This window comes from Prinia subflava, chromosome Z (assembly GCF_021018805.1).
Source record: "Prinia subflava isolate CZ2003 ecotype Zambia chromosome Z, Cam_Psub_1.2, whole genome shotgun sequence".
NCBI lineage: Eukaryota > Metazoa > Chordata > Aves > Passeriformes > Cisticolidae > Prinia > Prinia subflava.
In genome coordinates, this window is record NC_086283.1 from 64986757 (window position 1) to 65002701 (window position 15945).

Below are 15945 nucleotides of genomic sequence, written 5' to 3' on the forward strand. Positions count from 1 at the left end.
TACATCTCATCAGGAAGCAAGACATAGAGGCAGAGAAACACAAGAGGACTCTGCAGTGATACAAGTAAGGCTGAATAACATACTGTTATCAAGTATTTATTTCTTACACTTATCTGTCCAGATTTAAGCCCACAGAAATACTACTATTGCATTACTGTGGAGGCCTACTACACTATTACTCTTCTTTAGGGACCTTGTAGAAGTCAGAGAGATTTGAAAACTGGAAGACAGATCAAACAGAAAACCCAGAATCACCTGTGGCCACTGGTCTCCTAGTAAACTGAAAGCATTATTCTTAAAGTAAGAATTAAACACCTTGGTCTTGTTTTAAACCTTTCTTCTCCTTGAGAGGAGCTTTATAATGTAGCCGAACCAGTTTCACTACGGGCTACTGCTCAGAGGCACTCCCTCCTTGCTCCTCTTTTTCTGGGATGTCCTGTGCTGACATTTGTTTGATCCCACAGTGAACTAGCTGAGATTCATAACCCACCACATAACTATTACTCAACATGTAATATTAGAATTGCATCAGTTCAACCTAGCAAGCTTGAAAGGATGCAGCAAGCTAATAATGAACATACAATCCTGATTCAAATCACTCATCCAAACTGAAAGTTTAATCTGGCTTTTGTTTGCTTCCACTTAAGATTGTCTTCTGCCAAATTAGAGTTCAGGCATCTTATGGAAGGCTGCACAAAGTTCCAGAGCATGTTCAAGAAGGCTTTAAATGTGCTGTCAAGATCACAGGAGAAGTGCAGGAATAGGGTCTCCTCCTACCTCATGCTTCCAGCGGTATTCCAGAAGAGCTGAGCTGACCATAGAGTTGGGTCAGGCCCCTAAAAACTGTTCCACAACCAACTCTACATCACAGTTTTCCTTCACAGCATTCACTCCCTTATAGGCTGGTCCTTATCTGCCAGAAAAAGCTAACTTGAGTTAATTAGTAACAGAAAACACTGCCAGTGCTCAAAAGTAACTCCTGAAGTAATATTTAAGGCATACCCCTCTTCTACCTTTCTTGACTGAAAGGAAGACATCAGCCTATAGAAATACGCTAGTGCCAGGCACCCTTGCTTAGCTGCTGGCCTGGATCAAACTATTGCACTAGTCAGTCATTGCTCTCAGGCATTCTTTCCCATCCTCCTACTTTTTTCACCTGCTGACATCCAGTTCAACAGCCATATGGACATACAGCAAATCAATGCACCGAGTCACAAGCCTAATAGTTACACAACCATCAGATCCAACAATAGGGAGGAGCAGAAACAGACAGGTGTGGACAACAGGAAAGTACTTAAGAGGAAAGCCTAACGTAATTAAAAACATTTTACAAGTCACTTGGCCTTGATAAAATGTTCAGAGATAGGAAGAAGTAGATGAGTCTGAAAGAAGAACATGATAGGTATGACTCAGGTGTGCACTTTATAGCAGAGACTTTGTATGGCTGTCTGCCAGCAAAAAAACAGTCAAAGGTTTGTGCAAGGCCAGAAAACCACTGAAAACAAAAAATGCAATCCTCCCTTTCGCATACTAGGGGTTCATGTTGAAAAGCATGGTACAACTGTGCTTCATCACATACCAGCTGAGTGTACAAGGCAAATAAAACATGTCGTCCACTTTCAATACATATTTTCTCCTGGACTACACATAACCTCCCCCAGACAAAATGAAAAGGATCTTACAATGTAATGCACTGAAATCACAATGGGTACTGGAAAGGAAGAGAAATGATTTTTTTTAAAAAAAAGTTAAGCTAAAAGAAGCTCAGGAGTCAGAACTTAAAAAAAGGGTCAAATTAAAGGTCTTGAACTGGAATTGATCAAGAAAGAACCGAGACTGTGATCATTGTTAGTTTTTTAGAAGGTGAGTTTTCTCAAAAACCAAACATCAATTTGCTTTTTCAGTTTTGGAAAGGAGTTCTGCAATCAGTGGCTAAGAATAAGGACAAAAATGATATCATGTAGAAGAGTTGAAGTCCTATCTAGAGCTATTTGCGATTTCAAATTCAAAAACTCCATGCACTACTGAAAACCTTTAACCAGCATTTTCCAAGTATTACCATGAAGTCACATTCAGTACATGCCATCCATAACTTCAATTAGGTCTTTTCTAAAACAGGGGGCAGTGGGGCAGTGAATTGAAAATGCTTTCAAATCTGTTTTACAGTTTTAAATAGAAAAAACTCCAACCTTATCTTTCAGGAATAAGAAAGAGCAAACACTTGAGACCTCAGCTTAAAGCCGGCAAACACTTCCTCCTCTCCTACTCCCCTCCCACTCCCTCACGATAAAAGGAGAAACAAACAGTCATACAATAGGCTGTGGCTGAACCTGAAGCAATAGGAACCCTTTTGCTGACCAAATCTTTGACAGTTCAAAATTCAGCAAACTGAAATGGAGTTAACAAAGACACAGCAAGTTGCCTGCAACACATCCATTACTGCATCACGCTAAACATTAAAATAAACACACCGTTTTCCCTTGCAGTATATCTGCAGTTTGCCATCAAAATAGCAATTTATTCCCTGTTTCTGCTTTCCCCCACCCTCAGCCCACTTGTGGCTATAAAACAGTCAGCACCACAAGACAAATCAGATCAGCCTGCTGATCAATCAGGGAACTACCCCGCAGAAAAAAAACTCGCTTGCTGATCTGAGTCACCACATAGCCACATGCTCACTAAAGGCAGATTAAAATGGCAGAAATGTTTAGAAAGGTATAGCAGAAGGAGGAGATTTGGATTATCCCCTTGGCCTACACAGCTGTCTGTGAGAGGGTCACTGCCCTCGTACTGCAAATGCCTTGGAAAGCTTGAATAAGTCTCCTGAATGAAACATTGCAAACTGAAGGAAGAAAATATACAAAAACGCTTTGAAAGAAAATGTTAAGTTAAAAAAACCACTTCTACACTCAACATCATGTTTGACTGCATTTTGGAAGGGCGATTTTTTTTTTTCATTTCCAACAGATATGAACCAGAAAAATAAACTTGGCAAATTTTACCTGTCTTACACCTACAAAAACCCACAATCCTTGGTTTGTACTGCCAAAAAAATTTACTGACCTCACCGCTACACAATCTGCACAAAAGAATCTTTTTGGAAATGCAGGTATAAAACATATGTATCATCTCTCTTAAAATGCTTAAAAGGAAGTGTGAAGTAATAATTTTGAACTCAGTTTTGACTCAAAGTATTTCAGTATAAAGCACTTGGGACATCTGCTCCATAACAGTTAAGTACATTGACCAATACCTGGTTTTAATCAGCTTGAATATTTTAACAATGTGTGCATATGACTAGACAAGTGATACTTCCACTTCATAAAATAAGGTGTAGCCTACTACCCATTGTTAAACCAAAGCAGCAGTCATCTGGGAAATCACTACAACTTGGGCAAACTGAATCAAGATCAAGGCAAGTGCTTAATAAGAACAGGTTCACTGCAAACAACATAAAAGTGAATGGTTAACTTCATTTACAGATTCCTCCTCATGGACTATATTGTTAACAAATCCAAGATGAGCCCTATCAACAGAGGGGGAAAAAAACAAAACAATCTTTGGTTTACAAAGAGGTATTTCCAATAGTGGAGCTCAAGTGGTTGAAACCAGACCAAATCAGCTACCAGCACAACTGGGCAAAGATAGGTTGCTAGTTCTCTTGCTTTAATGAAATAACATGGATCCACTAGAAGCACCCAGCAGGTATTCAAAAAACTGCTATAAGAAATAAAACAATTCCAAAGCAAAGTGTTGCAAGTAGCACTGGCAAGAAAGTCCTCATTTTTCACTTAGTATAATGCATCCCTTCAGCTTTCTACTTTTTAAGTTGCCACTTGGAAGAATGTTTTTTTACCTTAGTTGTCCCAAGGACAGTGTAAGACTTTCTTTATACTTGCTAAAACCGAAATAATTTGATTCATGGTATGAATTCACCCAAGCCGTTTATGAGAAGTTATGGTCTTGCATAGGTCCTCATCACCTACTATTAAATGTATATAAGAAAATGCAAAACTAGTCACCTTGCAATTAGCAAAATGAAACTATTTTCTTAGTCTATAGGAAAACATCTCTCACAATAAAGTAAATAATAACTTCTTTTAAACAGTAGTTTTCAGTAAAATGTAAAAACAGTATTAAAAAATTGTCAAAACTGTCAAAACTACAGTATTTTATTTCAGTTAAAAAGCAAGTTAAAAATTCTAGTGAATTCCGATACCACTATTCAGCATTACACCATTCACAGGGAGTGATGGACACAAATACTGAAGGGTGCTCTAGTACATCTAGTATAGTAGAACTATTTATATGCTCAGCATGTCACGGAGCAGCTATGACAGAAATTTCATATTCCAATTTTTAGAGTCGTTTATCATCTACCATTCTACTCATCCACCTTAAAATTCATGCTTTTGTGGAAACAGTTCATGTAAAGCATTAACTTCTTTAAATATCTTTGAAATCGTTGTATCCTGACAAAAGCTGACAGAAAGATTATACTTTTCCCCATCCCACAATTCAGCTTCTTCCACTCCAGCTCACATACAAAGCTGTATGCTTTTTTGTCCTGTAAAGAGTTCCACTAATCCAACACATTTCATTTCCATATTACATACTCCAAATCTTACAGCCTTCTAGCTTCCCGTTCCCCACAAACCACTGTAAGAGATGTGACAAGCAGGCTTTTAAATCAAAGCACATCTATTGTACTATCTTCCCTCTTCTCAACTTAAGTACACCATCCAGATTGCCATGATTCCTGTCCTTTAAATGAGCATTAGACAGTCTTTAATCTAGGCTTAGGTTTCTTGCATTCTGGTAGATCATTCAGTGCCACGAAGACTTTAATGTTTACCCCAAAGTTTACAGTCTGTCTTATCCTCCTGACTCTCACTACTAAAAAATAGGCCTGCCCTAATTGTCTTCAACATTTCTGGTTTTCTCCCACACTGTTAAACACTCTCAGATTTCTGGTCCTGCACTCTTTTACTTTCCCCATTTATCAAGCTTGTAATACAGAAACTCGTTCAGCCACAATCCAAGTATATAAAAAATAACCTCCTGTTTTTTTTCAGATATGTCTTCCCCTAAGGATTATCTGAATTTAGGCCTTATGATTACACGGTGTCAGGTAAACTTCAACTTGCTTAAAACAAGCAACACGCAAAACTTACAGCCTCCACACAACCTCCTTCTTAGTCTATTGCTCCATAATAGTCCAGATAGCTGTCTCAGTATCATCTTTCATAAAAAAAAAAAATCACCACACAGCAGAGATTGGAAGGCATCTCCTAGGTCAGCTACTCCGAATGCCTGGCTCTAAGTGGGGTAACTAGATTAGGTTGCTAAGGATGCTACGGACCAGCCAGTTGTTCCTGTCTCCAAGAACAGAGCCTTCACAAACTCTCCAGAAAATGTGTTTTAATGTTCAGACATGAGTGTCTTCTTTGCTTTAAAATTACAGACCTTCACTTGAATTTGTCCTTGTTGCTTTTCATCTTGTCACAAGGCACCACTGAGATGGGTCTTGGACCTCACACCCTTCACTCCCCCAAACAATCAGGTACTCACACACATTAATGGGATCCCTTTGAGCCTTCTCCAGGCAGAGTTCAGCTCTCAGTACCTCCCTGAGTGTCAGATGCTGCAGTCCCACCGTCATCTCTGCAGCCCTAGGCCAGACTTGCTCCAGTCTGGCCCACACCCATGACTCACACTGGAGAGACCAAAACTGTGCTCTGAACTCCAGACACAGCCTTCCTGGTGATGTGTAGAACAGATGGATCACCTTCCTCAACCTGCTAACAATGCAGCGATGGCTTTCTCTGCCAAAAGCATTTTCATGATCAAACTGATGTTTTGGCTGATTTGCACCAGTCAGCACTCACAGGTCCCCCTCTGCCAAGCTGTTTTCAGGCCTGTTTCAAGCCTAGCCTGTGCTGATGCATGGAGTTATTTCTGCCAGGAGCAGGACATGGCATTTTCCTGGGTTGAGCTTCATAAGCTTCCTGTCAGACCATTTCTCCAGCCTGTCTGGCTCTCTCTAAACTCATCTGTTCTATTAGCCACTCTCTCCAGTTCTGTACCATCAGCAAACTTACTGACCATGTCACATACTCCATGTCATTAATGAAGATGTAAACGGCCCCAGCTATCATTGACACCTGATGATTTTGTGCATCTCAAACTGCATTCCTTCAATAGTTTCCATCTCCTATCACAAGCTATTATTATCATATCAATGCATTGTGCGTACAGCAAACTATGAAAATTTGTTTCAGCTTCAAGCAGCAGATGGAAGTTAACCTTCAACTGACATTTCCAGCCTAAAGCACTTCAATTTCCTTCACAGTGTTGAAAAAAATGGCTTTCACTTCTGACTCTAAGTTGTTAGACGAGATTGTGCCACTCTGCTCTACACTGGTGCAGCCTCTACTCAAGTCCTGTGTCCTGTTTGGGGCACAACAATATATTAAAAAAAAAAAAAAAAAAAAAGCTATTAGAGATCATTCAAAGGAGGGCAACAAAGACAATGAAATGTCTGGAGGGGAAGCCATGTGAGGAGTGGCTGAGGTCACTTGGCTGTTCTGCCTGGAGGAGACTGAGGGGAGACCTCACTGCAGTTACAATTTCCTCATGAGGGGAGGAGGAAGGGCAGGTACTAACCACTTCTCTGTGGTGACAGTGACAGGACCTCAGGGAACAGCCTGAAGGTTTAGGCTCGATACTAGGACAAGATTCCCTCCGCAAGGAAGCAGTCAAAGCATCAAGCCTGCCAGAGCTAAAGAAGTGTTCACACAACACTCTCAGGCACATGGTGTGACTCTTGGGGCTGTCCTGTGCAGGAACAGGAGCTGGACTTCTGTGATTTTTGTGGGTCCCTTCCAACTCAGGATATTCTGTTTATTCTGACTTCTGCGTTCCCACACCCTATCAATCTCCCGTGTTACACCTCCCCAGTAACTGCACTTGACTTCCAATCTTTGCACCCTCTCTTTCAGACTTGCTACACTGTATCTACTTGCTGAAAACCCATTCCTCCTGAAGTTTTATGGATGTAACACTTGGAGCAAACACCTTGGGATTTCTGCATAAAGTAGGGCCCATCATCGATGCACAGATTATGGTACATAAGGGTTACTCAGGGAAAAAGCAGCAAGATAAAATGTCACCTCAGATCAAACAAAAGCGTCAGATAACTTTCCATCTTTTCCTGTCTCTCCAGTGTCCCAGTTTATGGTCAAACACTTAAGTATCTCTTTTGCTTGCTTTTAACCCTCAAAGTACTTTTACAAAAAGACACTGCTAATCAGATCATGAATTTATTTTGTTCCACACATATAAGATCACAGACAACAATCTGTTTGTTGCTAGGGTCACCAATAATTAACATCATCCTTGTCATCAGCTACAACTCTGGAAAACTACTGACCTTGAAGAACACAACCTGCATAAAACATTTAAGTGTTAAGTTCTCCAAGTTGAATAAAGGTTCATTTAAGTCACATACCCAAAACCATATATGGCATTCTGCATGTGCTAGATGTCCTCCAGCCACTTCCTGCAGAAGCTCCAGTACAATCACACTTTGCAGTTCTCTGAGTTTGGTTATCAACAGGAGGCAAGGGTACCTCTCACCTCATAAAGAAGTAGCTGGATTATCTCCATCAATCTACCAAAGTGTTTGTTCATTTATGCCTGGTAACACTTGATAGTAACAGAAGGGTTCTCTAAATATTGCCTTTTAAATCAGATATACACTACAACCTACCTGGCTCCTATCTGCAACAAGATGTGTCTGCAGCAGTTCTACAAATCAAAGAACATGCAACTCAATCATGGCTAAACCGAGTAGCTACTGCTGCTCCTATTTTACCCAATCTATGGCCAGACACTGAAAAATATAAGGAAGTCCCAAAGAGGAGACAGTCCCACCAGTACACAAAACGGTGAAAATGAGATGACAATGAGAAGCAGAGAGATTAGAGCAGGATAAACCTGGACACAAATTACACATTGAGAGGCAAGAGGTGATTAAAGAGGAAAAAAATAGGGTTGACAAGACAAGATGGCCCTAGAGAAATAAATTGTCACAATTACTATGCAATAAGAGATTATTAACCAAAATATTAACTTCACATTTTTAAAAAAGCGGAAGTTAAATATCACCTATGTGGAGGCTTTTGCTTAGGTTTGGAAGCCATATTAAGAAGCTTTTCAATGGCTGCAGAAGTACTTCAGGAAACTTGAGTTTTATGAGTCTGTGCAAACTGAATTCCATCCTTGTGTCCATACACACAATAAGACTATTAATTACTTTAACTTTAGTTACATCTGGGTTTTTTATTACCTTTATGTGTTTCTGAAAAGTCTTGATTTTCACTCAGCAGACAAGGCTCAGTTACGCCCAAATGCCACATAAATGCAGAATTCATTATTTCTTCACTGACTCCTGTAACTAAAAGCTTTTTAAAATAATTTGCCTAAAGCCAGCAGTATGCTTATCAATTAAGTGACACGCACTACCCTTCCCACTTACACCTGGGAACCAAGAAAATGAGCAACTTCAAGATCAACTGACTGCCTTAAAGTGATTTCCGTAAGTGCTATAAAATTAGAATTGCCACTGACAACTGGGACAAGAACAATGAAGACTCAAAGCCAGAACATGACTTCACATGAGTTCAGGTTTTTTGACCGGATAAATAAAGACAGAAAGACAAATAAATAGCTTAAGAGTCACCAAACATTATCTAATGTCTTTACTGAGGACCCAGACAACGGGTAGTGCATAGTATGTTCACAATGACACTAAATTGACCAGGAGTGTTGATTTGCTGGAGAATAGGAAGACTCTGGAGAGGGATCTGGATTGATAGGCCAGGATGAATTGGTGAAGTGGTGTTCCACCAAGGTAGAAGGGGTGGGGGATGCTAGTGAGCTGCTTTGGGAGCTTCATTTCAATCTGGGCTTAAGCCATGACAGTGGTTCAACAACATGAACACTGCTGGGTCCTGCTCTGGAGTCAAACAACCCCATGAAGTGCTACATGCTGAGGGCAGAGTAGCTGGAAAGCTGCCCAGCAGAAAGGGACCTGGAGATCGTGATCCACACCTGCCTGCACATGAGCCTGCTGTGTGTCCAGGAGGCCAAGAAGGCCAATGGAATCTCAGCTTATATCAGAAATAGCACGGCCAGGACAGTGATTGTCTCTCCTTACTTGGCACTGGTGAGGCCACACCTTGAATCCTGTGTTCAGTTTTGGGCCTCTCACAACAAGGAAAACATTGAGGTGCTGGAGCTTGTCTAGAGAAGGGCAAGGAAGCTGAAGAAGGGTCTAGTGATTAAGTCCTGTGAAGAAGCAGCTGAGGGAGCTGGAACTGTTCAGACTGGAGAAAAAGAAGCTCAGGGGAGATCTTACTGCTCTCTACAACTCTCTGAAAGGAGGGTGTTGCCAGGTAGGGGTTGGTGTCTTCCAGGCAGCTACTGACAGGACAAATGGACATAGCTTCAAGTTCTGTCAGGGGAAGTTCAGGTTGGATATCAAGAAGAATTTCTTCACGGAAAGGGTTGTCAAGAATTGGAATGGATTGCCCAGCGAGATTGTAGATGCTCAAGAAATGGACATAGAACTTGGTGTTAAGGCTAAATTGACGAGATGGTGATCAGTCAAAGGTTGGAATCAATGATCTTGAAGGTATTTTCCTGATACCTAAATATTTCTGTGTCTCAAACCCATTCAAAGTAGAGGAAAGAGCTGGCAAGAACCAGATTTTGCAAATGCAGTATGGAAGAACATTTCCTCAGATTTCCAAACCATACAAGTTTGAATGCCATTACAACATAAACCAATGCAAAAGAAATATTGTCTTGATCTTAATCTCAACAACCGCTGAAAGCATTTCAAGACAAAAAAGCTTAGTCTCTTGAATAACTTCATTTACCTACTTAATTCACACATTCTAAGTGTTTTGCAAAATCAAACTTCTTAAATATCAGTGGGAAACCACAGAAGGATGACTGTCTAGTCCACAACAGCTTTACTGACATGTTACATTATCTTAGTACTTCACTGACACAGGTGGGACCACCCAACTCACCAATACAGCATGGCGAGACACAGTGCAGATCGAGTACAAGCAGTACCTCAATAACTTTAAAAAAATTAAACCAACAATACTGGCTGTAAGGAGAAAACAGGAAGACTAATAAGTCTCATCTTTATTGCCTGTAATAGGAACAATGTGCTATTCAGTACACGCCAAGTATCATCTAATTCTATTCTAATACTGCATCCTCTGACATAAAATGCAGTTTCTGCCCATAACTGAAGACCCTTTCCTACCTCAAGGGTCTCAGAAAGGGTGCAGTGTGCTGTGTCTCCATCCAAGATAAAACTAGTCTCTATGAGATGAAGGGCACTAGTAACAGTGTCTAGCCATCAGAGTTCTCAGGCCATAACACTAGCAATCATCTTTCATTTGGAGCCCCTTCCCCATAAACATGCTCCAGCACTCAAAGCAAATACAACTGATCACCTCCTTCACCTTCTCTTCACAGGACTATCTTACTTGCAGGATCAGGCCATTCCTCCATGTACAGTTCCATCAGACAACCTCCCAGCCCTCCTCTCTTGCACAGGCCAATGCTAACAAGTGCAACAAGCTTCAAATTCACCAGCATAGTGCCCTCTCTAGCTATTAGCTACTGTTTACCACCACCACCACAGTTGCTGCAAGGACAGCTGCCTTGGATGATGTCCATCACTTATTTATTTTCACTTCCAAGGGCAGTGGTGTGGTCACAATATGGGACCTGTGGTCCTTTTTCCTCAGATCTGCTGAATCACCATAACGAGGGCAGCTCCTCCACAACTGCCTGTGAACCCAGAACAGTTTGCAATTTGGTCACCTCAGTGCTACCAGCTGCTCTCCTCCAACCATGGGACACTGTTTTGCACTGAACAGTAAATACCCCTGTTGTCATCAGCTCTGTCAAAGACAGCTTCTGACTCTGGCCCTACTGAGATGGCAATTCCAGAGCCCTGCTGGAAGCAGACCAGGGACCTCAGAAGCTGAGACTGGATCATCCCAAATCTTATCCACCCTCTCCAAAACTGACAAGTTTTCCACCTGTTAACACACAATTTATACATGCACTTTGCATTTGTAACACAAATTCCCACTGACAAAAAATACAGCTCTTTCCAGATTTCAGACCACCGCAATACTCTAGATGCAGACCGTACCAGATCCAGCTGCTGCCTGCACTCCCCACCAATTACTGTCACAGACAGAACTGCCTCAACTCAGGCAACTCTATTGAAATTGCCAGCAATGAACAGGCAACTAATTATTAGTTTGGGTATTGAGGAAAAAAGGACAAACAACCTAACTTTCAGGGATGTACCTCTTGTCCCCCTTTCCCAGGGTCTGCTTCAGTAAGAAACATTTTCTCCCTCACCCCTCTAACTGAACTGCTCATTTACATGGTTCCTTAAACTCAGTCCCTCCCTAGCCCTTCAGCAAGATGACACAGGAGGCAAGGGTCAGCACGTAATGTTTTTTTTGCCACGCCTTACTTTTTACTCATGTTCTTCTACGGATGGTTGCATCTTAAACTGTTGCTCTACTCTAGCAGGACTAACTGCTCAGGAGTGCCTTATGTACAGGTTGCAATCTCTTTGGCAGAGTCTGTGCCCCAGTATGGGCCTGCCATGGGTGCAGTCTCCTCAGCAGAGGGTCAGCCACAGGGCTGCAACCCCAGCATGGGTTGCCCACAGGTTATGGTCCCTTCAGGAGTGCCTTACCTGCAGCCCAGAGTGCACTCAGGAATGCCCCAGCTCCACTGCTGCCCCGACAGGAGGCAGTCCCTTTGAGGGGGTAGCTCCTGGCATTGACTGTCCAAAAGTGTACTCTTCCCTCTAGCTCTTCCATGTTCTTCCTTCTCACCTCTCTTAGCATTTCTCATTCTTCTGCCTCCTGTTCATCCTCTTGCACATCTTCCCCATTTGTGTCTCTGCCCATTTCAGCTGTCACTTATTCATAAAAGAGTTATGAGCAGTAGCACCACACATGCCCACTTGACAGGATGAGATTTAAGCATGCAATGGACTGTTTTAATTAGCTTTAAAGCTGACCAAAATCAGCCATGCTCAAAGTAGTCTCTTCCCCCGCTATGCACCCTTTCTGCCACCCAGTACTGAAATCCTGCCACTTCTGTCCAAGGTAACCCATAAGGTAGTTCTCAAGAAGTTCATTGTCCAAGTGAAATAAGGTCTACATGATCTTACACTGACCTACAGTAGAAGAAAATAAAACTATTAGAGCTTATTAGTGATTTCACATTTTAAAAAGCAATTCCAAACAAAGGAAAAAAAAAAAAGAAAAGAAGCAGAAGCAAATCTTTGGTATCCATGATTTCAATTCAGAAAGTGTGGACTGCATGAGGAGTGACGCGGATTGAGAACTGGCTGAACAGCAGATCCCAGACTCATAATCAGTGGCACAGGCTCTTGTTGGAGGCCTGTCCATGGTGGTGCCTCCCAAGGTTCAGCAGCAAGGCCCAGTCTTGTTTAACTTACCCATCAATGACTTGGGTGAAGGGGCAGAGGCCTCCTCAGCAATTTCCCTGACAACACAAAGCTGGGAGGAGTGGCCGATACCCCAGAGGGCTGTGCAGCCCTTCAGAAGGGCCTCAACAGGCTGGGGAGATGGGCAGAGGGGAACCTTCTGAAATTCAGCACAGGCACATGCAGAGCACAGGCTGGGCTCTGATCTGCTGGGAAGCAGCTCCACAGAGAAGGAGCTGGGGTCTGGTGGACAGCAAGCTGTCCATGAGCCAGCAGTGCCCTGGTGGCCAAGAAGGCCGGTGACATCCTGGGCTGCATTATGAGGAGCAGTGCCAGCAGGCTGAGGGAGGTGATCCTGGCCCTCTACTCTGCCCTGGTGAGGCCTCCCCTGGAATGCTGTGTCCAGTTCTGGGCTCCTCAGTAAAAGAGAGACAAAAAAGGGTGTCCAGCAGAGAACTCTAAAGATGATTAAGGGACTAGAGCATCTCTCATATGAGGAAAGGCTGAGGGAGTTGTTCAGTGTTGAAAATAGATGACTGAGAGGGGACCCCACCAATGTCTATGAGTACCTGAAGGGAGGGTGTCAAGAGGATGGAGCCAGGCCCTTTTAGTGCCAAGCAATAGGACAAAAGGTGGAAACTGATGCACAGGAAGTTCCCTCTGAATGTGAGGAAGGACTTCTTTACTATGCAGGTGATTGAGTAGTGGAAGAGGTTGCGCAGAGAGGTTGTGGAGTGTCCCCAACCGGAGATATTCAAGAACTGTCTGGACACAGTCCTGTGCCATGGGCTTCAGGATTTAATGGCTGGACCATTAAATGGGGATGGTTGGACCAAATGATCCACTGTGGTCCTTTCCAACCTGACCCATTCCTGCAAGCTTTGCTGAAAGTAAGGGCTGAGGTTTATCACAGGTACCTATCAGATGCAGTGGAGCAGCAAGAAAGGAAAACAGATAAGCACAAGGAAAGCAAACAGAAATTCAGGTATTTTCTAATCCTAGCAGTGATGCAAGAGTGGCCTTTTACTTAAGAGAGCAAACAAACAGATGCATTCTTAATCCTTTCCCCACATACCCATAGAAAATTCCTCTGCCAGGTTCTGTCTGCTTTGTCAGTCACTAAAATGCAAACACTGCTCACAAACTCTAAAGGCATTTTTACTTGGACTTATCCAAGAAGGATCTGACTCACTACATATACTTCTTTAACTAGCACTGTCATTATTTCTCAGTACCAAAGTGTGCCTATGGTCGGCACAGAGTACTGTGCTTTTTCAGTTGTTCTGCCGTACAGCCGTTGCAGTCAAAGATCATACATTTTTGAATTCCTGTGCCCCTTGGTCTCCCACTATCACCGGTAAAGCCACACTTTACAGGTGTACACCAGCACACAACAAACACCAAGCCTTCCCCAGCAGCACTACGGACAACGGAGCAAAGATCACCGCACAGAGCAGGAGGCAGAAACCCAGAGGACGGATTTTACCCGAAGATCCACGGCAGGGACGCAGCTGTGCCCTGAGCACGGCCAGCCCGAGCCTCCCGTCTCTCGGCGGGGTCTGCGGGAGCCACACCGCCGGGAGGCAGGCGGGTCCCCGGGCTGACACCCGGGGGCCGGGCAGCCGCCGGCCCGGGGCGGAGGCGGCGCGGCGGACGGGGCCCGCTGCCCGGGCGCTCCCGGGCGCGATGGCGGGTGGGTGACGGAACAACGCCGGCGCCATCCCCCCGCACCCCAGCGCTTACGTGTAAATGATGGACATGAAGTGCATGAGCCAGAGCACGACGAAGAGGATGAGCCCGAAGATGGCGAGTCCCTCCGAGGCCAGGGCCAGCACCGCCATCCCCGGGGGGCGCGGCGGCCCGGGCAGGAGCCGGCGGCGGAGCGGGACGAGACGGGGGCGGCCCGGGCGGCGGTTGCTGCGGGCGGGCTCCGGGGCGGCTCCGGCGGCGCCGCTGCTGCTCCGCACCGGCCTGCGCGCGGCGGCCGCTGGCGCTCCGAGAGCTGCCGCCGTCTCTTCTGGCGGCGCAGGATGCGGTGGGCGGGCACATCCGTTACCGGCCCGGCCCCCCGCCCGCCACCGCCTGACCTTGGGGCCGTCCCCCTCGGGCAGCCGAAGGAGGTGTACCCGGTCCGGCCGCCGGGGCGGGGTGCGGGCGCGACAGAGGCGCCGGCTGCGCGTCGTCTACCTTTGGTGTTGGCCGCTGAGGACACCGCAGCCCCATATCCACAGAGGCAGGGAGCGGGGGCAGCCGGATACTGCCGGTGTTGCCGAGCATCTCTGAGAAGGGACTGTGAGAGATGGACCGGTTCAGTCTGGAAAATAGAAGATTGAGAGGGGATCTCATTAATGCATATAAATACCTCAAAAGCGAGTGCCAAGACCAAAGTGCCAGAGTCTTTTGGCGAGGCCCGGCGACAGGACAGAACAGTGGCCATAAGCTAAATCAGAATTTTCACCAAGAAGTTGCTCTCAACGTGAGAAACAACTTTTCAGTGCTCTACACAGGTGGAGCACTGGAACAGGCTATCCAAGGAGGTCATGAAGTCTCCTTGTCCCGAGGCATTCCAAACCCACCTGCACTTGTTCCTGGTTCACCTGTTCTAGGTCACCCTGCCTCGGCAGTGGGGTTGGACGGGATGATCTCCAGAGGCGTCTTCCAACACTAACTGCTCTGTGATTCTGAGATCTAGTACAGGGGGGCTGATTCAGAGCTGCATGGCCTTTGTTATTTTTCTTATTGGTTTTGAGTCCAGACACTTTCTTGGTGATGTTGAATGCTGCAGGACAGGATTGTTATTTCTAGCCTAGGTGTGCAGCTGGGAGTTGCTGGCGGTTCTGAACTCTGTGAGTCAGAGCGGCTGCTCCAAGCACTGGGGCAATTCCAGCAGTCATAATGCCATCTGTGGAGCCCAAGCCGTGCTAAAGCAACCTGGTGACTACCAGCCTGTGCTGCGTTTGAGTTAGTGCCCAGTTAATGAGAGAGTCAGTTGCTCATTACTAATCCTCTGAGCCAGCTATTCTTGCCTTTATTTCATTACAGTGTTTATGGCAATCTCTACTACTGTGATGTGGCTCCATTTTTAAGGGGGTTCATATGCAGAAGCCTCCCAACACTTCTGCTCTCTTTTACAGCTCAGCATTTTTGATCTGGGGTCAGAAATATCAAATTTTTTTAAATTTATTACTCTTTTTTTCTTATTGCATAATAGGCAAACATGCATTGCATTAACTGTTGTAAATTTGACTCCATTAATCTGGTATATGCTGTGGGAAGATAAAATTACTTGACTGGCTGTGCCTGCATACTGAGCTTGCCAGAATAAGCATAGCCTCACATAAAAGTCTGTGTTTACCTGTACATGAGAAAGTATA

At 44.4% G+C, this 15945-nt stretch overlaps 1 protein-coding gene across 1 annotated transcript in view; it reads right to left on the reverse strand.

The window, feature by feature from the left end:
• Window positions 1-14631, reverse strand: part of UGCG (UDP-glucose ceramide glucosyltransferase) — a 35439-nt gene extending 20808 nt beyond the window's left edge. Inside the window, exon 1 of the mRNA XM_063423011.1 lies at window positions 14315-14631. Within this exon, the coding sequence (XP_063279081.1) occupies window positions 14315-14412 (98 nt within the window). The 5' untranslated portion in view covers window positions 14413-14631. The remainder of the gene's footprint in view (window positions 1-14314) is intronic.
• Window positions 14632-15945: the final 1314 nt, after the last annotated feature.